General features: G+C 38.0%; 1 protein-coding gene and 2 pseudogenes across 7 annotated transcripts in view; 2 read left to right on the top strand and 1 right to left on the bottom strand.

Annotated features, from left to right (window-relative positions):
• Positions 1-25,764, top strand: part of ARFIP1 (ADP ribosylation factor interacting protein 1) — a 122,588-nt gene that overhangs the window by 32,224 nt on the left and 64,600 nt on the right. For all 7 annotated transcript variants that reach the window (XM_042935287.1, XM_042935282.1, XM_042935285.1 and 4 more), the window contains one exon: positions 14,668-14,769. In XM_042935287.1, the coding sequence (XP_042791221.1) occupies positions 14,668-14,769 (102 nt within the window). The remainder of the gene's footprint in view (positions 1-14,667; positions 14,770-25,764) is intronic.
• On the bottom strand, positions 5,721-7,968 carry LOC122217786 (annotated as a pseudogene).
• On the top strand, positions 8,247-9,636 carry LOC122217205 (annotated as a pseudogene).

The following is a 25,764-nucleotide window of genomic DNA, read 5'->3' as shown; positions in this document are numbered from 1 at the left end:
CTCTTATTCCACCAATTTCCCAAGCCTTTCTCGTCTGTGGGGTATTTTTAAAAAAATCTCCCTAGTTAGTTCTAAGATGCAGAGAAGGTTGAGAATCATTGGCATAATATGAATGAAACATTCCGTGCTTCTCAGGGCTTTGCTGTATACTCTTTAGAAATGAAACACCAACAATAAAACCTTTATTAGGTACTTCTATGTTAATTTATCTCCAATTTGACCCACTGAAGGGGTTTAAGAAACTAGTACTGAGCTTGCACTTTTTTGGTCATAGAATATATTAACTCTCCAGGTCAGTTCTAGCCTCCTTGTTTTGGTTTTGCATTTCTCTTCATGTTACAAGGCTAATTCTGCTTTTCAGGTACATTCTAGCACATAATGGATCAAGACAATCACTTACTATAAAATAAATGCACTTTGGGGTGCCTGGGTGGCTCAGTTAGTTAAGCATCTGACTCAATTTCAGTTCAGGTCATGATCTCAAGGTTTGTGAGATCAAGCCCTACATCTGGCTCTGGACTGACAGTGTGGAGCCTGCTTGGTATTCTTTCTTTCTCTCTTTCTTTGTTCCTCCTCCACTAGAACACTTACTGTCTCTCTCAAAATAAATAAATAGACTTAAAAAAATAATAGATGCACTTTTACTGTTAGTATGTACAGCACTATCACAATCACATGTAGTATTAAATGCTCAGCTTTGATCGTCTCCTTAAATAGGAGTATGAATTTAGAATGTATTTGGAATTACCAAGGAAGGAAAGAAAAGGAGCATGACTTTGTTGTTGCTTTATCAAATAAAAAGGGAATAAAATGTGTTCACCTTTTTGTTCATGAATATAGGAATAAACCTAACCTCCTGTAGATACGTAGTTCTTCTGCATGAGGATGATTTTTGATCGTCTCCAAAGAAATAGAATCGTAATTGGGGGTGTGATATCCATATATTGGATTTAAATTTTTTTTTTAATTTATATCTCCGCATTCTTTCTTTTTTTTTTTTAACAATTTATTGTCAAGTTAGCTAACATATAGTATATACAGTGTGCTCCTGCTTCCTGGATAGATTCCCGTGATTCATCGCTTACATAAAACACCCAGTGCTCATCCCAACAGGTGCACTCCTCAATGCCCACCTCCCAGTTTCCACCTCTCCCCTTCCCCCTCTCCCCCCCACTCCCCTGCCCCTGTCAACCCTCAGTTTGTTCTGTGTATTTAAGAGTCTCTTATGGTTTGCCTCCTTTGTTTGAAACTATTTTTTCCCAAACTTCCCTTTCCCCATGGTCTTCTGTTAAGTTTCTCAAATTCCACGTATCAGCATTGTTTCTAAAGATTGAACTATATAATGTGTGTCCATACTTATTTTCTGACTTGGAAATAATTTGGTGCTGGCTGGAGCAGATTTGTACTGACCTGTAAGAGCTGTTTGTTAAATTTCCAAGAATTTTGTAAGCCAGCTGTTAAATACAGACATTATATAAAAATTAAGATTTATAAACTTAAAATATATATATTAAAAACAGTAAATACTTAAAACTTGTCAGTTCCTAAATATTTTACTATTATCTGTACTCTTGAGGTTATTTGTGTCTGTGGTATTTCTCTGGTAGAAATACTATATAATGATGTGTTACTGCACATCTCGTTCCATCTCTGTAATCAGTGAGGTCATGTTGGAAGCTTGAAATTGGCCATAGTGAGAGCATTGACACCCTGAAAATTAATGCAGAGAAGCCTCAATAAAATGGAGGTAGAGGCCAGAAAGGGGAGCTCTCATGCCCTACCACTCATCATCAATTGTAGACCCCAACAGGGAGAGAGTACCTTTCTGATAAGAACAACCTATACTTCACTACCCCAGCGGAACAAGAAAAGATTTTTCTTGTTGCCCAGCAATAGCCCAGCCAATGAGAGACTGTCACAACTCAGCCAATGAAAAGCCACTAAGACCCCCAGTTTATTTCAGTAGACTTTTTGTTTATAACAGCCCCTCCTAACTCCCCCCCCCCCCTTTTTTCAATAAAAGAATGTTCCTCTTCTTTGTTCTCTGGACTTGCCCGTATTTTAGCTATGGTTTTGCTTGTAGCTTACATGTCCTGAATTGCAGTTCTCTACTATTCCTGAATAAATTCATTTTGCTGGTAAAGTAACTGGATCTTTTATTTTTAAGGTAGCATCATGGAAATGGGCAAACATCACAAATTAGGGCTTTTAAAAAATTATTTTTAATTTGGAGAACTGGTTATTAAACATTCACAAAGCACAGTATTGGAAGCATCTTTCTTTTATTCAGTTAATGCCTACTGTGGGGTAGGTACTCTTTATCAGTTGTTTGAATATATCTTTCCTTAAGTATTATTTAAGATGTATATATTTTCTTAATTTTATACATGAGAAATATAAGAATAACAAAGATCACAAAACAACTATGTTGTAGATATGGTATTTTAACTTAAGTCTCTCATTTCAAAGTCCTTACCTTTCTCATTATATCATGCTGTTTTTCTGATGCTTTGGAATATGTTTTTAAAGAGGTAACATTTGAGCTGAGCCTTAAATTATGGGCAGGATTTTACTAGATTTGAAGATGAAAGAACATTTTAAACATTGGAAACCATTTGAGCAAATGTTTGCAGATTTCATTCCAGAAATGGCAGGTAGATTTATTGGTAGAGGCTCTTTAGAAGGGTAAAAGTTAAGAGCAATAAAGCCTGAAAAGTTGATTGGACCCTATTGTGGAGGACCTTGTCTTAGTCCATTCTGGCTGCTATAACAGAACAGACTAGGTGGCTTTTAAACCATGGAGATTTATTTTTCACAATTCTGGAGATTGGAAGTTCAAGATCAGGTGCCAGCAAAGTTGGGTTCTGGTGAAAGCCCTCTTCTAGGGAGCTCTCTTGGGCCTCTAAGAACACTAATTCCATCCATCCTTTCAAAGGACCTTCTAAAGGACTCACCTCCTACTATCACATTGGGTAATAGGATTTTAACATGTGAATTTGGGGAGTGGTGGATACAAACACTCAAGACCTTCGCAAACCTTAAATGACATGGATCTTAGAAGAGGCTCTAACTTTATTTCTAAAGGACATAATCCTCAAAGCCTTTTGTATAATTATTTTGAGTGTTTAATTTAAATTCAAATTCAAGTTTAATTTAAATTTAAATTCAAATTCAGTTTCAGTTTAAAGCATGAGTGAAGTACCGTGAATGGATTTTGTCCTGGAAGATGGCATGGAGTTTTTGGTGTTGAGCCCCTGCCAATTTATGTATTGGCTATTAATTTTCACTTCTATAATTAATGTTTTGTAAATGATGTTTCTAAAAGTAGGTCATTCTTTGTGGGTAAGTGAATAGATAATAGCTGGAATATTTATATTTTTTTTTGTCAAATGACTATTCCTATTAACCTCATTTATGGCATAAAGTGGTATTAGTTTATCATACTTTTCATTTTCAGAACATTTGTTATAAACTAAAACAACACATGGTTTAACTGCTATAATTTTATCTGCTGCGTCTGTATCATTAACTATTTGTCCCTCCTGCCCCATCTCTTTTGCAGTGTTCTTTGCCTTTAAATGTTCCATTGGATGCTCCTCTTCAGTTTCTCTTGTCACTCTTATCAGTTCATGCCATCTACATCCCTGGATTGATAACTCCCAGATTTATGTCTTCATTCTGAGACTCTAGACCTGATTTTGAAATTTCTAATGTACTAGTGGACTTGGATACCCCACAAACATCTTAAATTCAGAACATCTACAACAGAACTCATTTTCTGACCTTCCCAAAGGCAAATAAACCTCCACTTTTCCCACGTTGTTGAGTGACATGGTGGTCTTTCGAACTGTCCAAACCACAAATTGGGTATGGGTCAGGAGGAGGCATAGGTCATCCTAGATGTTTCTTCCTTTCTTATTTTCAGCAATCTCATCACTCTGTAAGTCTCTTCTGACTTTTAAATAACTCTCGAATCTACTTTTTTCCATTCCCATAACCTTAATTTAGATCATTATTATTTCTTAGAACTGTGAAATAGTGTCTTAAATAGTTTTCTGTGTGCAGTCTTTCCTACTTTCCCTTCAGTCTAACCTCCCACTAGATCAACAATAATTGATCAGGCTCTCCTGCTACTTTCTCCTTATCCCTTTCAAGATGAAGTCCAAGCTGTCTGGCATTATGAAGCCCATCATGATAGGCTGCTGCATACTTTTCTAGCCTCCTTATTATTATTACTTTAAAAACTTCTAATTTTGGTGTGCCTGGGTGGCTCAGTCTTCTAGTGTCTGATTCTTAATTTTGACTCAGGTCATGATCTCATCATCTCGTGATCTCATGGCTCTTGTAAGATCGAGCCCCATGTCAGACTTCACACTATCAGTGTAGATTCTCTCTTCTCTCTTTCTGCCCCTCTCCAACTCACATGCACACATTCCCTCTTGGTGTTCACCACATTGTTAAGTGCTTCCTTCTGGTGTTCACCACATTGTATTATAATTATTTCCTAAATACACAATACACTTTAAACTTCTGTATGCCCAAGACCTTATTTCTATTTTTATTTTATCCCTTGCACATTGCCTAGAAGATAGTAAATACTTGTTGAATCACCAGCTATTTCTAGGAGGAAGAGGAGTAAGAACTTTCTTACAGCTTGAAAAAGTGATGACTATTTAGATAGCTAGATCTTAGTCATGAAGGTTGGATTAGAAACCAAAGAACCTAGTGTCTCTTATTTGCAAGAAGCAGACCCTTAACTCCAGCAGCCACAAATAATCCAGCTGTATTGTAAGAATGTAGTAGTAGTGAGGAAAATAGGAATCTCAAAAGAATCCAAGATGACAAGAACATTCAGGATGCCAGTGGAAAAAGGAATGTCTGTTCAAGAGATGGTGCTGGGAAAACTAGATTATCCACATGCAAAAGAATGAAGTTGGACACTTATACACAGAGTAGCTCAAAATGGATCAAAGATCTGAATGTAAGACCTAAAACCATATAACTCTTAAAAAGAAAACCTTCATGACATTGGATTTGGCAAATATTTCCTGAATATGGTAGCAGAAGCACTGGAAACAAAAGTAAAAATAGACAAATTGACTACATCAAAACTGGAAATTTCTATGCATCAAAGGATACAATGAACAGAGTGGAAAGGCAGCCTATGGAGTGGGAGAAAATATTGGCAAACCATATATCTGATGTGGTTAATAACAGAATATAGAAAGAACTCCTGGAACTCAACAATAAAAACACACCCCAATTAAAAAACTGAGCAAAGGACTTAAATAGACATTTCTCCAAAAATGATATGCACATGGCCAACAAGCATCTGAAAAGGTGCTTGATAGCACTAATCAGAGAAATGTAAGTCAAAACCACAATGAGGTGTTGCCTCTTAGTTATTAGGATAGTTACAACCAAAAAACTAGTAAATAGTGCTGGTGAATATATGAAGTAATTGGAACTTTGGTGTACCGTTGGCGGGAATATAAAATGACACAACTATTACGGAAAACAGTATGCTGTTTCTTCCAGAATTTAAACATAGAATTACCATATGATCTAGTAATCCCCCTTCTGGGTATATTTCCAAAAGAATTGAAAACAGAACCTTGAAGAGATACCTACATACCCGTGTTTATAGACTCATTATTCACAATAGCCAAGAGGTAGAAGCAACCTAAGCGTCCATTGTTGAATGAATGGATAAATAAAATGTGGTGTATACATACAATGGGATATTCATCTTTAAAAAAGAAAAATTCTGGTGCATGTTACAATCTTAGATGAATCTTGACATTGTGCTAAGTGAAATAGACCAGTCACAAAGTCAAATACTATATGATTTCATTGATATGAGGTATCCAGAGTAGTCACATTCACAGAAACAGAAAGTAGGATGATACTTGCCAAGGGCTTGGGGAGAGGGGAATGGAGAGTTATTGTTTAATGTGTGTAGAGTTTCAGTTTTGTAAGATGAAGAAGTCCTGGAGATTGGTTGTACAACAACAACAGCGTAAATACATTTAATAGTACTGAACTATACACTTAGAAATGGTTAAGATGGTAAATTTTATGGTATGTGTTTTTATCACAATTCTGTCTATCTATCTATGTGTCTATTTATATATGTATGTATGTATTTATTTATTTTCCTTTGGGGGAGTTTATTTCCCGGTTAGAAAAGGAGCAGGGTCAGGTTCTTGGGCATTCTAGGCTCAGGCCTGACAGGGGAGGTAAGAGGAGGGGGAGGCACAAGGGTGGGCTCCCACTGTGTCTACTTGGTCCCACAGTTGTCCTGGCTGGATCCGGAGAGGGCATGTCAGGGACGGTGGCACCAAGCCTGGGGGCAGAGGTGGCAGGCCAGGGGGCCCAGAGGATGGCACATATGGAGACATTGACAGGCCAGGCACACGACTCCAGGCTGGCAGGCCCAGGTGGGATAAGTAAGGCTCGTCCACTGACCTTGTCCAGAGGGGGGCTGTCTGCTGGGACCATGGGCTCCGGCACTGCCCGCTGGGACAGAGAAAGCAGGGGCGTCAGGACACCTGGCCTCCTAGGTTAGAATGGAGACTACTTCAGTTTTGGCAGTTTGGCTTTCCCCAAGCCCCTGGAGCCGTCCCCACAGCCCTGGCTCAGGGAGGGGGCTGGCTAATCCCCAGCAGGCAGGAGAGCAGCAGCAGCACGTCCCACACACCTCCCCAGGGCCTCAGGAATTGCCGATGGGGCTGGGACTGGGACAGGGGAGATCATGTGCTCATGCAGACGTAGGAGGTTAGAGGTTAGTGACGGCCCCCACAGCACATGTTCTACCTGTTAAGGCATCATGGTTAGATGGTTACTAACAGTGTTGGATTAATTGACTGGACACAGGTGAAAGCTGGAAGGTGGCTGGCCCCCAGGAATCCTCCAGTTATGCACCCCACCCCATTCCCACCCTGGAAGAAGAGAAAGAACAGGATTCAGGGCAACTGCAAAGGCCCACAAGGATCTGAGCACCCCATGAGATTCCCTTGGAAAAGCCGGGACCTCAGATCAGGCTAGGACAGGTAGGGGAACCTGAAGAGGTATGGAAGGGAAGTTGGAGACCTGGGCTGGAGGCTCCCTCTCTCCTCTACCCCCCAGCACAGGCAGAAGCAGCAAGGCGAGACCACCAAGGAGACTTCCATTCCTTTTTGATGGTAAGGTTCCACTCCCAAGACAGGTGGTCAGTCTTATCGTCGTCTGTGAAGCAACACTTGATGCTGTAGCTGTCATGAGCCAGCATACCCTTGGGCGCCTCCTCCATGGAGGTCAGAAGCTCATACTCCTCTGCCTGGGGACCATAGCTTTCCATCAGGTACCAGGTGGTCGATGTTGTCAATCTTGACGCCTTTCCTGTACGTGTGCTGGATGTATTTCATGCCAGACACAGTCTCCCAGTTCACATCTGGTATTCCATCCCCTCCTTCGGCACAAAGGACTGCTTCTTGAAGCTCTCCAGATCACTTATCAGGTCCAGCTCAAGAAGACCCAGGGCTGTACTGCACACCAGGATCAGGCGGGTCACAGCAACACTGGGGATTTTGGGGTCAGCAGACACAGCTACGTGGCCCAACAGGGCCTCCTTGTACTTGCGCAGACTCTCGTCATCCTTGTCCAGCTCCTGGATCTCCTGGATGCCCTTCTGGGTGGGGGGGCTTATGGTTGACCACGTGTTCATCCTCCTCATTTTCAGCCGCAGTCTGTGCTAGCCACTGAGCTATGGGTTCCTGCTCAGCCATGCTCACACCTAGCTGACTCGGACACTGGAGGCTTGACCACGCTGCTCTCATGCTCCCTCCTGCACAGAATCCACCACAATTTTAAAAAAAGAATCTAAGAACAGAAGATTTTCATAAGGTCATACTTCAGAAAAGAAGAACTGGACACAGATAACATTGTCAATAAACTTTGACAAGCTTGATTAACACTTGTGAGCTAGAGTTTGGGAATGTTTAAGCTGTGACCTGTCATCTGCATAATTCTCCTCTTTGCTTTTCTTTTCCACTCATTTGTCTTCCAGTACCCCCATTGACTAATTCTCTCAGCATCCCTTATTTACCCTTCAGAAAGAGTCTGATTAGCTCAGGACATTTCTCTTTCCTCTATTGGGCAATACTTTTCTAACCGGCCCTTCTCTTAGCTTGTGACCTGTGGATCAGCCAGCCTGTGTCAGGGGCTCTTCTTTGTTTCAATTACTGGGCACCCCTTAATTGGGGACTATGAAAGAAACAGTTTCTCTTAGTAGAGACCAGTGAATTTCTGTAAATTTATGCATAAAGTAGCCAGATATCCCCTAAACAAGACATTTCAAGTTCTTTTAAAATAGATACTATTTTCGGGCACCTGGGTGGCTCAATCTGTGAAGCAAGTCTGACTTCATCTTAAGTCATGATCTTGCAGTTTGTGAGTTCCAGCTCTGCATTGGGCTGTCTGCTGTCAGCACAGATCCCACTTCAGATCCTCTGTTCCCCTTTCTCTCTGCCCTGCGCCCTGCTCACGCTCTCTGTCTGTCTCTCTCAAAGATAAATAAAATACTTAAAAAAAAAAAATAGAATAGGTACTACCTTAGTAATAAGGAGCTCTCTCCTTTTCTCCACCATCATAGTGCAGCTGACCGTTCCTCACCAGGTCTTCTCACAAGACTTTCAGGAACAGGCAATTCCTTGCCAAGAAATAAAAGCAGAATTGTCCCATCCGCCTGTGGATTCAGATGAAAACTGGTAATAAAATCAGGTACAACTCCAAACGGTGGCATTGGAGAAGAACCAAGCTGGGTCTATATATATAAGGGATCGCACATGAGATGGCACACATATTTATGCTGCCTGAAGGTCATGTGTTCTGTCCCATCCTTCTGTAAACCTCCCTACTACCTGAACAGCAGATGTTTTATCAGGGAAATGATTTTTCTCTGTTACTATGCTTCTATACCATAGGTTGGTTCAGTTATAAATATGTGAGACCTTTCGATTGAAAAAAAAATAGAATAGTAATAAGGAGGATATAGTGGATGCTGTCGTGCGTAGCCCGTTTACTCCCTTTGGAACTAAAGCCCTCATTCCAAGAGTATTGCTTGCTGAGGGCTCATAGCTGAGTCTTCCCAGGAATTGCCTCTGCCAATGACAGTTGCCTTGTCCATGGTTATACCCCTAGAGGATAGCCTGCACCTAATGATCACTGGTAGAGATGTGGGGGTACAAGGGCCTGGCCGCCTTGCCTTAATTTGGACAACTGTAAAGAGCCATCTCAGCTTCAGCGCTCCCTATGGTATTGGCCAACACATATAATGTTACAATAACATTGCTATTTTATCCAGTCTTACTGGCCTCTACTGAAGTACTTTACTGGAGATCTCTCCAGTACTTGTCTGAATGCAAACTTCTCTTTCACATCTATTTCAGAGACTTTTTCCCTTGGAATCCCCTCTAAAGTGGAGGAGTTTTGTTTTCCCTTTTTAAACTTTTGGAATATTCTCTAATTTATTTTTCCCTTTACTTGCAAGCCTTAAGTAAGATTTAGTTTTACTGATTCCTCACTTGTTTGAAATCTGTGATAAGATGAACTCTGAAATAAGACTTTTTAAAAAAATCAGTATTTGGGGGGGCGGCACCTAGGTGGCACAGTCAGTTGAGCCTCTCTTGATTTGGGCTCAGGTCATGATGCCAGGGTCATGGGATTGAGCCCCATATTGGGCTCCGTGCAGAGCATGGATCCTGCTTGGGATTTTGTCTCTATCTCTAAAATAAAATAATTAAAAATAAATTTAAAAATCAGTAGTTTTTATATTTAGGAATGCAAGGAAATAAGTTTTTTGGTAAGTGTTTTAACGTTTAATTAAATGATTAATGTTTAAATGTGTAAGGATTTTGCATTATTTTGAAAATAATGTTCTAAATATGTTCTAGATGTTCAAAAATAATTTTGAAAAAAAAGTTCTTTTTTCATTGGCCTAACCAAATAGTATTTCAGTTTGACATTTTAGTCTTTCATTATAACTATCTCAAAATAATTAAAGTGCACTAATTTTGAAATATTGATAATTAACTTTTTTTTCTATTCCACACGTTTCCCCCTGGTTTGTTTTACTACAGTGATATCCACAAGAAGTAACAAATGTGTTATTCTGTACTCCTTGGGTGGGACAAAGGAGAGAGTGGATGTGGAGCACAAATGCATAATGATTATTTTAACACCTTCCCAACTACAAATCTGACTTTTGGTGTAACTCATGACACTCCTTGCCGTTCAATAAACATTTATTGAGAACCTTTTGCTTGCCAAATCCTGGGCTAATCTCTGAGCACACAGATATGGCTAAGAGTGTCTCCATCCTCAAGGACCTTACTTTATTCACTCAGATCTTTGTTCTTTTGCCCTAGGAATACAAATAGGGATACAAGGATGTAGAGATAGTCCATTTTTGTGCCAGATAGTATAAACATTATTAGGTATAAGATTTATCGTGATAAAAAGGTTTGTATAACGAGTAGAATGTAACATAAATGAGGATCTACGGGAAGCAGAACATTTCTGGAGCTGCCAAGAAATAGAGATTTGGCCTAGAATGACCCTAGGATTTATGTTATCCGTAACTATTCCGGTAGGTTTGGTATTAGAGGGTCCTAAAGAAAGAGGGGCACACACTTACTGTTCTAGGTATTTATTAAAGAGTCTAGTTGGGCTCCCAAACTAAATCAGTGGTGCTTTTCCCCAGAGCAGTGACTACCTTATTTGTTTTTTATATTCTCTAGAATTTAGTAAGAATGCCTTACACATAACAAGCCTTCACTAAATGTTGGGTAAATTTGTCTACACCAGTGTTTTTCAAAGTGTGGCTTGGAGGCCCTAGAGGTCCCCAGGAATATTCCAGGGAGTCTACAAGGTAAAACTTTGAAACGTTACTGAGAAGACATTTGAATTGTTTGCATTTTTCATTGTTGTGTCGTTTGCACTGATGGTGCACTTAGCAGGAATCAAGGTGGTTGTCCCAAGCTGTAGGAGTAGTCATATTCTAGACCATTATGTACTTGCATTTAAAAAAAATTACCAGGGCACCTAGGTGGCTCAGTCAGTTAAGCGTCCGACTTCGGCGCAGGTCATGATCTCACGGCTTGTGAGTTCGAGCCCCATGTTGGGCTCTGTGCTGACAGCTCAGAGCCTGGAGCATCTTCAGATTCTGTGTCTTTCTCTCTGTGTCTCTCTGCCCCTCCCCTACTGACACTCTGTCTCTCAAAAATAAATAAACATTAAAAAAAATTGTTTTTAATTACCAGCTTCACTTAAGAATGTCTTTAGTGAAGCAGTAAACGTTTTCAATCTTATTAAGCCTTTTTAACATTCTGTGGGACAAAATGGGAAGTATGTATAAAGCACTCTTGCTGCATGACAAGGGTAGCTGAACTAACTGCAGAAGCAAACTGTGGCTCTATTCAGACTTGGTTATTTAGGAGACATACTTTTGGAAAACCTGTTACTGTAAGTAAAATAATTGACATTATTTTTTGCCAGCGGTCAAATTCAAGTTTTCCAGCAAAAATTAGAATTTTGGAAAATTTGAATCCAAAGACTGTTTTTGATAAAAATCAGATATAAAAGTAAGACTTTTTATTATATAAGGAGCTGTGTCAATATTTGGATGATATGTGTAAGTCATCAAACCAATGGTTTCTAAATGACCAATGCATGATGTTACCAAATCATGCATATGTGAAAGACACATTCAAAGTATAGGGTAGACCGATGGATTTTAATGCTATAGATTATGAAAGATGTTCATCATTATGGTATCATGCTTTTATATTCCACATTGTAGTTAACTTTTAAGACAGGACCACTTGCTGGGGCGCCTGGGTGGCTCAGTCGGTTAAGCATCTGACCTTGGCTCAGGTCATGATCTCACAGCTTGTGGATTGGAGCCCCGCATTGGGCTCTGTGCTGATAGCTCAGAGCCTGGAGCCTACTTTGGATTCTGTGTCTCCCTCTGTCTCTGCCCCTCCCCTGCTCTCACTTTGTTTCTCTTTTTCTCTCCCTCTCTCTCAAAATAAATAAACATAATAATAAAAATCTTTTTTTAAAAATTGACCCTTGTCAAGTTTTGATATAGTATCAAAAAAGTATATCCACAATTATTTGAAAAGACAGTAGCCACATAAGCCATGTTTTCTTCATATACTTCTACTAAAACAACATATTGCAACAGATTGAATGTGGGAATAGATAGAAGAGTCCAGCTGTCTTCTCATAAAGGCAGAAGAATTCAGATATTTGCAAAACCATGTAACAGTGCTACTGTTCTAAGTTTTTGTTGCTTTGAGTATAATTATTTTCATATTAAGAATTTATGTTAACGTGTATATAATTATTACTTTTTTTTTTTTTTTTTTTAGAGAGAGAGAAAGAGTGCAAGCTGGGGAGAAGGGTAGAGGGAGAGAAAGAGAGAGGGAGAGAGAATTCTAAGCAGGCTCCGTCTTAGCACAGAGCCTAATGCAGGGCTCAGTCCCACAACGCCAGGATCATGACCTGAGCTGAAATCAGGATTTGGATGCTCAACCAACTGAGCCATCCAGGCACCCCTGTATTATTACTTTAAAATGGATTAATAATTAGCTTTTTTAATTTACAGCATTACTTTCTAATGCAGTAAACATTGATAGATATAACCTATATAAATAAAAGCTTTTGGGGATACTTAATGATTTTTAAGAATGTAAATGGGTCTAGGGGTGCCTGGGTGGTTCAGTCAGTTGAGCATCCGACTTTGGCTCAGGTCATGATCTCACGTATTAAGGGTTCAAGCTCCTTAAGTCAGAGGCTGTGCTGACGGCTCAGAGCCTGGAGCCTGCTTCAGATTCTGTCTCCCTTTCTCTCTCTCTCTCTCTCTCTCTCTCTCTCTCTCTCTCTCTCTCCCCCTCCCCTGCTTGCTCTCTCTCTCTCTCAAAAATAAACATTAAAATAAAAAGAAGAACGTAAAGATGTCTTGAGCCCAAAAAATTTGAGAATTGCTGATCTGTATAGTGTTATCAATAGATTCGTTTAAGTCCTACCTTATATATTTGACAGTATCTTCTGTCTCACATACTTAATGATACACTATATGAAAAGTATTGTTGGGTGTCATTCAGTATTTTAATTAGGCCTTTTTATATTTCATGGAAGTAGAGACTAGACCACAAACCAATTTGCATTCATACTTGCTTTTAGTAGTATAACTTACCTAATTATAAAAGTTCAGTGCAATTTTTTTTTTTTAAGTTTTCTGGCCTTGGTGTGCCTGGGTGGCTCAGTCAGTTAGGCATCTGACTCTTGATCTCGGATCAGGTCTTGATCTTGGGGTCATGAGTTCAAGCCCTGTGTTGGGCTCTGCGCTGGGTGTGAAGCCTACTTAAAAAAAAAAAAATAAAAGTGTTTTTTTTTTTTTCTTAAATAAAGTTTTCTGGCCTTGAACCTTTCCTTAACCCCTTAAAAATTAGTAATGCACGAGCTAGATATGACAACACTCTCTTAGTTATTTTAATCTTAAAAAACAGTTCTTTCAGAGAAAATCCAAAAACCTCTTATGCTCTTGGCAGTAAGATTCAGTTCTGTAAATTAAACACACACACACATTTTAGTTATTTGGTTTGGTTTGGTAATTCTGTGCAGTGCAGAATCAGGGGTAGCAGGATTCAGGTCTGAATGTTAGAACATACAGTGTTAGGTATCAATTGTGTACCTAACATGTATTTTATTCTAGTGGGCACTGTTGTTATAAGTGTGAGTGTATGTGCATGTAATGCTTTTAAAGCCATTACTGGTTTAAAAGGGAAGGGAGGCAAGGAGAAGAGAGGGATGAGGGATACCTGTTCTCTGTGAAAAGTGGAATCAATGGTTTAGTTTTTACTCTGAAGTTTTTAAAGTGAGGGAAACTAGATAATTTTTAAGACCCTTTACAGGTATAAAATTCTCATTTTATCTTGTAGCCACGCATGTTTCTTAAATCACATAGGATTGGAGCAAAAAAAGTTTTTATTAACCAGAATTGACTTTCTGTTACCGATTAACTATATTAAGTTCCGAAAGAAATTTATATTTTATAGAAAATGTGCTTATAAAATTAAGGAATGTATTTTTAAACATTATTTGACTGTTAGAACAGTAAAGCCAGAATGTAAAATTTTAATTCTCCTAGTATACAGATTTACACATTTTTGTTGTATCAGGGCAACTCTTTAAACAAAAGCTGCCTGAGAAGCCCATTATGTACAACAGGAAAAGTAGAGCTGCTGTAGTTGAATTAATAATGAAGTGTGGCTTTCTGTGATATTTTTTTCAGTTGTAACTGGTAGCCTTATCATAATACTATTTATGAGGCAATTTATTATTGCCCCCTGGGATCTGCAAGTAACTTGTTCTTAAATAAGAAATTTAAGTTGACTCTAGTTTTAAAAGCCGGATACATTTTTATTATATTAATATCATATTTATTATGTGTTAGGTAGGTTGTAATTATTTTTTTTAATGCTATAATGATGGCTTTTAAGTGCTATAAACATTAACAGTCTTTTGAATATTTGCCTCTTATGATTTGGTGCTATTTACAGCTGTTTCTTGTTTTGTTTTGTTTTGTTTTGTTTTGTTTTGTTTTGTTTTGTTTTGTTGTAGGAGTCTAGCATGGCTCAAGAATCTCCCAAAAATTCAGCAGCAGAAATTCCAGTGACTAGTAATGGAGAAGTTGATGACTCTCATGAACATGGCTTTAATAGGGTAAGAATATTTTCCTTTTTCTTGATACAGAGGACCACGATAAGCCTATCAGATGAAAGTAATAGAATTTAATTTAGGAATATTTTCTTAGATTGGCTGAAGTGTTAGGAACCTAATGTTACCACGTAGGGATGACTAGGTGGGTTATGTTCATGATTTGTCAAGGTTAAGCTGCTAGCCAGTAAACATTCATGCTTTGATGTTATCATCAGTAGTTCTGTTATATGACTGGAACAAAGTATATCTGATAATTTTGGTATATGACTTTATGAAATTATTTAATATTTGTGATAAGAAAAAATACTAACTATAGGTTATCCTTTCAAAAATTGGCAGTAATCTTTTTCTGTGTGTCTTTAGTACATATTTCCTAAGTAGGCTTCTCCTGACTTTGCCATTTACTTTCTAAAGTGGCATACTTGACTTGGTGGACAATGAAAGATGCAGTGCTTTCAATGTTGATCTGCCTCTCATTTGAAATTGAAATTTAATGCATTTTAATGGAAACACCATGGGTTTGAAGATAATTTGGGTGCACATTTTAGCTATGTCATTTCTAGCAGTGTAACCTTGGGCAGGTGTTTAATCTCTTCTAGTTTTTGTTTTATGATCTCTATAAATGAGAATCTTACTTTCATGGGGATATTGATATTAAATGAGATAAAATAAATAATATGCCTAGGATAGTCCTAGAAATGGTAGTGATGGTTATTATTTCTGGATATATTTACAATAAATACCCCTTTTTATTACATTTGATACGTGTACAACTTTAAAAATATAATGTTCATATTTTTGAAAAAGGAATAGTTGAAAGAAATGAATTATTTTATAGGTTTTTTTAATTTAATTTTTTAAAATAAATTTCTTTAATGTTTATTTATTTTTGAGAGAGAGAGAGAGACTGAGCATGAGCCGGGAGAGAGACAGAGAGAGAGGGAGACAACAGAATCCGAAGCAGGCTCTGGGCTCTGAGCTGTCAGCACAGAGCCCGATGTGGGGCTCGAACCCCCGGACTGCAAGATCATGACCTGAGCCTAAGTCACACTCATCCTACCGAGCCACCCAGGCGCCCCAAATTATTTTATAGTTTAAATAGGACTCTTTTTCATATGCTGAAGAATAAAATCCTTTATTTTAACATAATTTGACATTTTGGGTCAGATAAATTCCTTGTTGTAGAGGATTGGCCTCTGCATGTAGGATGGTTAGCAGCATCCCTGGCCTCTTCCTCCTGTTGTGACAAGCAAAAATGTCTCCAGACATTGCCAAATGACCCCTGGTGTGAGGAGAAACTCACCTCTGGTTGAGAACCACTGTTTTAGATTGTTTTAATTGATTTTAGTAAATTCCACTGAATTTCACTTATTTTTGCCTTCACAGTTTTTTGGAAGGAATCAATGTGTCTTCAAACTTGAGGGTTATTTTAATTGTGAGTGCTTTAATTTGGTGTCTATGTACCTGTGGCCTTAAAATAGAGGAACTCACAGAATAGAGACTCTTTAAATTCTGGGCACACAAAGGAAATCTTCACTTCAGGTTTTAGTCTTTCTTGTGTTGGAAAGTACTAAGACACACCTGCATAATAAGCTAATCACGTTACCATCATTAGACTCTAGCAATTACTTTATAAACTTCCGTTAATTCAAATAACTCATTATACCAAGATTTTAGTTAATGATTGCTTCATTTTATTTTTGGTAACAGTCCTTTTGCAAACTTATTCTGCAGATAGTTACCGAGTATCTGCTGTGTATCGAGTATCTGCTGTGTATCACACTGTGGATATGGTAGTGAATAAAAATGACAAAAATACTGCCATCAGGGAGTTGATATTCTAATAGACAGTCTAATGACTTTAGTCCAAGAAAATGCAGTACATACAAATGCTGCATTGTTTTGGATATTCACCTGCCACCTTAAGCCTATTTCTTTTTCTTTTCTGTTGGTTTTGTTCTCTTTTGAGCTACCACTTACGCACAGTAAAACACAGATGTTAAGTATACAGCTCAGTGGAAGCACCACACACATCAAGATGTAGAACATTTCCAGGACTTTAACTGGCTCCGTCTTGCCCCCTTCAAGGCAGTACACTGCCCTGTCTCCCAGAATAATCACTGCTACTCTGACTTTAGCATCACAGATAGCTTTGGACTATTCCTGAACTACAAATAAATGGAATCTTACAGTATGTACTCTTTTTTGACTGGCTTCACTCAGTGTTATTCCTGTGAAGTTTATTCAGTACTGTTGTTTGTGGCAGTATTTCATTCTTTTTCACTGTGCTGTAGTTTTTCATTCTGTTAATATGTCACAATTTTGTATATCCATTCTTCAGTTGATGGATACCTAGGTTTCCAGTCTGTGGCTATTATGAATAAAGCTGTCGTGACCATTCTGGTGCAAGTCTTTTGGTGTATGTAATCACCTATTTCTATTGGGTATATACCCTAGCGTGGAATTGCTAGATACATGATGTTTGGCTTTGGTAGATATTGTCAACTAATTTTCCAAAGTGGTTCCAGCAGCAGGTAAGAGTTCTAGTTATTACACATTCTTACCAATTCTTAGTATTGTCATGCCTTTTAATTTTAGCGATTCTGGTGGAAGCATAATATTCATCTCTCTAATGACTAATGATGTTAAGCGTATTTTCATATTCTTATTGATCGTTTGGATATTATCTTGCATGAAGTCCTTTTTCAAGCCTTTTGCCCATTTTTCTATTGGGCGTGTGCCTTTTTCTAATTTTTTTACAGGAGCTCTTTATTCTGGATATAAGTCATTTGTTTGGATATGTGTATTTCACATATTTTGTTCTAGTCAGTAGCTTGCTTTTGTACTCTATTAATGGTATCTTTTGATGAACAAAAGTTGCTAATTTTAATGAAGTCAAATTTATCTGTGTCATTTTAGTGATTTTTGTGACCTTTTTGAGAAATCTTGGCCTATCCCAGTATCATAAAGATACTGTTTTCTTCTAAAAGTTTTTTTTTAAGTTTATTTATTTATTTTGAGAGAGAGAGGGTGCAAGTGGGGGAGAAACAAAGAGAGAAAGAGAGAAAGAATCCCAAGCAGGCTCTTAGCTGTCAGTACGGAACCTGACACAGGGCTCAAACTCACAAACCGTGAGACCATGACCTTAGCTGAGATCAAGAGTCAGATGCTTAACCAACTGAGCCACCCAGACGCTCCTGAAAGTTTTTTTGTTTTGCTTCTCACACTTAGCTCTGTGATTCATCTTGAATTAAATTTTTGTGTAGTGTGATGCAGGTGCCAAGGTTCATTTTTTTTTTCCTCATATGAATATCTTATTGCTATTCACTGTTTATTGAAAAGACTGTCCTTTCTCCACTGGGAGCTTTTGCTGTCAATCAGGTGGTCATATATGTGTGGGACTGTCTCTGAACTCTGTTTTATTTCTTTGTCTTTTTGTCTATCTTTACAATAATACCACACTATGTTACTTAATTACTACACTAATTAAGTCTGGAACAAATATTATCTTTAACCTTAATACCTGGTGGGTAATTCCTCCAGCTCTGTTCTTTTTCTGGGTTGCCTTATACTTAAACTTATTCATGACTCTTTACTTAACCTTATTTGCCTTTGAGTAGCACTGAAAAAAAAATAGAGTCTTACTAGAGTGAAGTGATTTAAACCTTCAAATATCTGTATAAGCTCTTTGCTTATGCAGTTAAAGCCAGTTAACTTGCTGCTTTGTAAGTTTACTCATTGGTTAATGTCAGATTCTTTTTGGACATTTTCCTGCAGTGTTATTTCACTTCTCTTGGGTGGTAAAAGAAGAAAAAAAGATGTTCTCCTGGAGGCCTCCTTTTATTGGATGTGAACTTTACCTGGGAAAGGCTCCTTAAGAAGCAGTTAACCTGGAGCACCCAGGTGGCTCAGTCAGTTGAGTGTCCAACTCTTGACTTCGGCTTAGGTCATGATCCCAGGGTTGGGAGATCGAGCCCTGCATTGGGCTCCACAGAGTGTGGAGCCTGCTTGAGATTCATTCTCTCTCTCTCTCTCTCTCTCTCTCTCTCTCTCTCCCTCCCTCCCTTCCTTCCCTCCCCCTCTTCCCCGCTCACATGCAGTCTTTCTCTATCTAAAAATAAAAAATAAAAGTGCTCAGTTGGTTACGTGTCTGACTTCAGCTCAGGTCATGATCTCACGGTTCGTGGGTTCGAACTCCGCATCGGGCTCTGTGCTGTCAGCACAGAGCCTGCTTCAGATCCTCTGTTCCTCTCTCTCTGGCCCTCTCTGCTCTCTCTCTCCCTCTCTCAAAAATAAATAAATATTTAAAAATAAATAAATAATTTAGAAATAAACAATATCTACTTCAAGTAGTATACCCCACTTCACCTCCCTAAAGAAATTCAACATGATAAAATTTCTGTATTTGCTCTTATTAAAAATATATGTATCACAAGAGTCTCTTATTTGATATGTTGAATTAAAATAAAATTGGCTGTGTGATCCCTTTCACCACGAGTGAAAATAATGTTTCAAAAGCAACTTTTGACCATTTTGAATAAATTATACTCAAGATCTTTTAGGCATATGTTTACTTCAGTTTTAGCATACTCCTTTGTTTTCCTGAGAAATAAAAGGAAAATTGCATTTAGCCTGAAATTCATGTTTATATTTTATTACTGATGAAAATTCATATGGAAAATAAGTGTTAAAATGTATTGTTTAGCATTAGACTGTATTTTATAGACTAGCAAAGAGGTCTCATGTTAAACTGGATAATAACCAGAGTTTGCTCAAGTATTTTACTTATATACATCTTCCTTTTACACCTGTTTGTTGTTTAAAATCATATCCTGGTTTTTATTTACGTTTATTTATTTTTGAGAGACAGAGAGAGAGCGTGAGCAGGAGAGGGGCAAAGAGAGAGGGAGACACAGAATCAGAAGCAGGATCCAGGCTGTGAGGTGTCAGCACAGAGCCTGACACGGGGCTCGAACCCACGAACCATGAGATCATGACCTGAGCTGAAGTCGGATGCTTAACCGACTGAGCCACCCAGGTGCCCCACATACTGGTTTTTATTTAAAACTTAACTGCATAATGTACTCTAAAAAATATAGTCTTGTATAAAATGAAGATGGTAGTTTAAGTTGTTGTATCCTGGCTGACCAATTGGTGTCACTGTGGCACAGGCAGTGAAACTAAATATTTCTGTCCTCGCTTTTGTGTCTCATTGCAGAGGTTTCATTTTTCATTTGGTTTCCCCTCTTAGTCTGTCCTACAAGAGGCCCTGGTTAGACTCTAACTTAGCATTCACATTCTAATAGAGATTATAATGAAAGAACTGGTCCTAGAAATCCCCTGGTAGCAACTTGACATATGTTAATATTTTGAGGTTTATTACTCTTTTTCTTAAGACAAGGAGCAACAATGATTTAGAGAGGATAGAATAAGAATCTTAGTATCATCACAGTTTTTTACAGCAAAAATATTTTTTTCTAAATAAAAATTCCTTTTTAAAGATTAGTAAAGTTTAATCTCTGAAGAATACAAATTATTCTTTGAGTTGTAAACTGCATATTATTTATAATTCTGTTAAAGTGCTGGTCAAAATATTAAAATCGTGAAATTCATGCCATGAATTAAAGAGAAGAAGCAAATATCAATTCCATGTAGTTGAAATTTCTTGTTAATTAAGTTATACTTGGCAGATAGGGAAACTACCTTAGTATATATCACTGAAACAAAATTTTTTCTGTGGTTGGCCCAAAACTAAAATCCATAATTTGTTTTTCCACCTATGGACCTTTTCCTCAAGAAAAATGTACATATATACAAAACTACCAAATTTTGCATTTAGTTCTAGGGAGTTTAGGACTCCCTAAACTGAAGCCTGCCTATGGATCCTTAGTTTCCTGGGTCTTAAAAACCCCCAGTCTACAAGTTTTGAGTTAAATCACAGGATTTTAGTTTAGAGATCCCTGAGTTCCACTACTTTATTTTACAGTTGAGGAAAAGGGCCCTTGAGGTTGTGATGGAATTACCCAGATTAACTGGCTGTACCAAAGGCTTGTGTGATTTGATTGTAAGGAAAGTGAGGGCAAAAAATGTTTCCATTCATTACCTTATCTACAGTGCTGCCACATAATAGATCATTGAGGCTTTCGTTTAAATGTTTGGTGAATAAATGAGTAAATGAATAAACACATGTTAAAGCCAGGACTAGAAACGTGTTTCTAGACTTTTGTGGAAGATGTACTGCTTTTGGACTTGATCTATCCATCTTGTGTCCTTAATTTCCCAGCATGCATCATCGCTGTTGTTGTACTTGTTGTTGTTGTTGTTGTTGTTGTTGTTGTTGAAGTTTTGTGTATGTGGTCTTTGTTGTTATTGTTGTTTCACTCTTTAATGCTTTTATTGAACTAAGTAGTTTTTCCATTCCCCTGTACATATCAGTCTGGACAGTGAACTCTAGCAGTCTGGAGAAGATTTGGAAAGGAATATAAGAATAGGAATTGTCAGAACACTTGTTTTGGATAGATTTCCTCCCCTCCCCTCAGTGTTGTAACTGTCCATTTACTTATCTGCTTTTCCTAAGAGATTGAAATCACCTTTAGGGCAGCTTGTGTGCACACAGCACAGTTTATGATTCACAGTAGTTGCTCAATAAAGGAAGTGATTCCAGTATAAAGACTTAAAATTTAACATGTTTTCTACTTCAGCCATCCTACACTAGAGTTTGAATAGCATATGATGACCATTTGTCTCCGTGCTATATACTATTCAGTATAACATTTCTGCATTACTCACATCTGAAAAATTTAGGAGTTCTCTCAGTGGCAACATTGATTTGATGGAGACTTTCTCCAAAGACCAATTTTTACCAAATGTATAGCTTGGACCCTTTTAGAAGTATGGCAAATATTTTTCAAGGATCGTTTAACCCATGCAAATCTGGATTCATTTTTTTAAATTTTTTTAGTGCTTTTTATTATTTTTTGAGAGAGAGAGAGACAGAGCATGAGCAGGGAGGGGCAGAGAGAGAGGGAGACACAGAATCCAAAGCAGGCTCCAGGCTCTGAGCTGTCAGCACAGAGCCCGGCATGGGGCTCAAACCCATAAACTGTGAGATCATGACCTGAGCCCAAGTCAGACGCTTAACTGACTGAGCCACCCAGGTGCCCCTAGATTCATTTTAATATTTACTTCAAAATATTAAAGTATTGAATATATTCTTAGTACTATTGCCACAAATTAAGTTTTAAAGTATGTGCATTATATAGAAGTCTACTAAATTAACTCTAGATTAGGATTTCTATTGAAAAAAATATGAATAAATATAATTTTTAATGAGAGGCTGAAGCCTATCTATCTTAATTATGACATATTGTGCCTAGAAGATAGATTCTGCCTCTGTTTATAAGCAAATGCTGTCATATTTTTTTTTTATTTCTAGAAGGAATTGTTTTGAATGTAGATACGTATAAATATTCCCACGGTGATAAGCCTTTGAATGAATTCAGCATTCCCTTGATGCAAGCTGGTATGTGATTCATTCTTACCAGACTTCATTACTACTTAGAATCTAGACTAAGGGGACTTGGGGATGGGGATGAGGTCAAGGAGGTAGGCAGTAAACCATCAAAAGATAGTAATTCTGTAAGTTCTTGTTAAATGTTTGTGGAATGAATGAGAGAGGAGAGAGAGAGAGAGAGAGGAGACTGAGAATTGTATATGTGTGTGTAAAATGGAGAAAATGGATGCGTCATATTTGCTAACTTGATCAAGTGGAATAACAGATACAGGAGCTTGTGACCACAAAGAGAGTTATTAGACTTAAAATTCCAGAAGTGTTGCTTCCTGAGTGATGGCAAGTTCCCAAGAGTGGCCGTGGGAGTTCTGGTGGCTGAAGTAAAATGGGGCATGAAGGATGAAAGGCATTAGAGATGTAGAGGTTACTGCAGTCTGAGACAGAAGAGTAGGTTGGAGTTACTATGTTAGTCTAGTATATCTTTTATTTGTCCTCACACTTTTTTTGGCCCTTTGTCCCCTACAAATTACCAAACCTGTATCAAACTACCAACTTTAGGCTTCCTACAAGTATACTAAGGGAAAAAAAAATCATACACTTTGACAGATTGTTAATACTACAACCCATTATTCTGTATCAACATAGGTAGGCAAGCTCATGCAATAGATTTTATTTCATTTTAAGTAATTGATACTTTGTATTAAAAAAAGTTAAGCAACAGACTACATACTGTGACATTATACATTGTTTTTTTGATGAGCTATGAAAACTCAGCTTGGACCTTATATTTCAGTTTGGAAAGAATTGCAGACTGAACAAGGAATCATTTCATTTTCTGAAACTGCCCGATGGCTTGCAAAAGGTTGGGAACACCGAGAATAATGGTGGGAATTAAGGATAGAGCAGAAGGCCCTCAATAAATATTTGGGATTAACTAGAAAGAAGATAGATGAGAATGTTAAGGTGGAGAAGAGGGCAATGAGGTAGTGTGGCCCACAGGGAAATGCGGGATGGGAGTCCGTGTATTACACAAGTATGGAAAAACTGTTCTACGTAACAGAGTTCCTCAAAATGTAGACAAAGAATTACCTGCATCAGAATCATGTGGCTTATTTGTTTGAAATTCTGGTGCCTGGACTTCGCACTCCAACTTCATGAGATCACAATGGACAGCTGAGAAGAATCTGAATTTTAATACGGTCTCAGGTGGTTCTTACCCAAACTAAAGTTTGAGAACTGGTAGTTTAGAAGTACCAGCAGAAAGCTGAGAAAATGCTAACCCTGCCTTTTACTCACTTGATAAATAGCATGTTGGAGAATAATCAGCTTTGACGTGAAGTAATTGTGGAGAGGCAGAGAGGTCACTATGAAGATGTTAAGGATGTTGCAATATGTTTATAGTAGGATTGGGGATGTGGAGATCTGTTTGAATAATAGCTTTGCTTCTGGTGGATACTCTTGATAGGCAGCTGTTAAAACAACAAAGGGGATTTTAAATTACCAAAATTCATAGAACATTTCACAGAAATTTTTCAATTTGTTTCTTTAAAAATTATGTAAATGTTTTGGAAGGTTTTATACATTTTGAGGGATGAGATAAGATGCATAAATTGAGAAAATTGCTAGTAAATGAATATATTGGTGTTATATCTACTAGCCGCTAGGAATGAATACTAGAGGGGAACAAGATAGATAAGCATCCTGATCTTTAGAAAGCTTTTACAGTCTGCAAGAAGAGAGAATATAGAAATTAATTAATTTACAAATTAATTTTATTCCTTTAATGTTTATCTTGAGAAAGAGAGCGCACACATATGTGGTCATGCGAGATGGGGAGGGGCAGAGAGAGGGAGAGAGAATCCCAAGCAGGCTTTGCACTGTCCGGGCAGAGCCCAACATGGACTTCATCCCACGAACCATGACATTGTGACCTGAGCCAAAATCAAGAGTCAGATGCTCAACCAGTTGAGCCACCCAGGCACCCCCACAAATTAATTTTAATATCATGTGAAAAGTAATATACTAGTCCAAGTATAGCATGGTCTGAGAACTGATAGGAAGAGTATGGAAAGATTACCTGAAGCATTGCTAGGCAAGCTGAATCTGAAGGATGAGCTGCCAAATGAAAAGTGAAGGGTGTTCCCATCAGAGGCAACTATAATGAGCTGAAAAGTGTGTGAAACTGCAGAATTGAAAATTTGCTGTTGTTGAAGTGGAGACTGTGGGGCCAGATGTGTGAGAAATGAGGCTAGAGAGTTAAGTAGAGACCAGATCCTGCAACACCTTAAAATCAAGTTGAGGAGTTTGGGATTTTACCTAAAAGGCAATGGGGGGAGGGGCACTAAAGGACATAAAAATGGAAGTATCTCAATCAGATTCACATTTTTAAAAAAAAATTTTAATGTTTATTTTTATTTTTGAGAGAGAAAGAGACGGACAGAAACAGACAGGTGAGCGGGGAAGGGGCAGAGAGAGAGAGGGAGACACAGCATCCGAAGCAGGCTCCAGGTGCTGCCCTGTCAGTACAGAGCCCGATGCAGGGTTCAAACTCAGAGACCACGAGATCATGTCTGAGCCGAAGTCAGATACTTAGCCGACTGGGTCACCCAGGTGCCCAGAGAGTCACATTTTAGAAAGCTATCTCTGTCTACAGTTTGAAGAATGAATTTCAGGGGTGCCAAGACTAGAGACACAGGAGATGGATCGGTTAGGTCGCCAAGGGAAGTAGAGAAGTTAGATGTAAGACTTCTCTCTTGTGGAGAAGCTAGAAGCAGTAAGGAAAACCAAGCCATTTTTACAGAAGTAGATGGAGGAAAATTGGGAGAATGTAGTGTAAGGAAACTAAGGGAGAAGAGAGTTCATGTAATTTGTAGACTACTTGGAGAATCCTTACAGATTGTTGCCATCCCTTCACAGCTTTATGGAAGCTGTTACTACAGATACTATTTTGTATCCTCTCAGAAGGATTTGAAACATACATGAAACGTTTTTGCCAAAGCGTTCTATTTTGTTTCAGCTTAATTGTTTGAAAATTTATTTTTAAAAAGTATTAAATGCTGAGTATTATCCTAGTGCTTGAACAGAAAGTTAACTTTGGGTTTATTCCATTTTATTGTATACTTGTTAAGCATGACTCTGCTAAGTCCTAAACTTTGAATTGAATGTCAGTGACATAAAAATGCAAATTAGGGATTTTATGTTTGTTGGTTATAGTGGGCTCATTGTCTCTGAAATACATTCTGGAAACCATAGGGGTAAATGCAGTAGCAGACATTTGAATAGTTACTAAGCTATGTAAGACACTTTTAAAAAGAATTAAAGATCATGTAAAGGCACATTTTAAGTTTTTGTGAATTATGAGGCTGAACTATATTAGCTAGAGAGTGTGTATTTTATAAAAAACAAAAACAAGTCAACAAACACGTAAAATACTTACGTGTGTTATCTTACAAGTCATACATTCCCCTCACATAACCCATATTATTTTG

Source organism: Panthera leo, chromosome B1 (genome assembly GCF_018350215.1).
Source record: "Panthera leo isolate Ple1 chromosome B1, P.leo_Ple1_pat1.1, whole genome shotgun sequence".
Classification (NCBI taxonomy): Eukaryota; Metazoa; Chordata; class Mammalia; order Carnivora; family Felidae; genus Panthera; species Panthera leo.
Note: the sequence above shows the minus strand (reverse complement) of the source record. Positions and strands in the feature narration are given on the sequence as shown.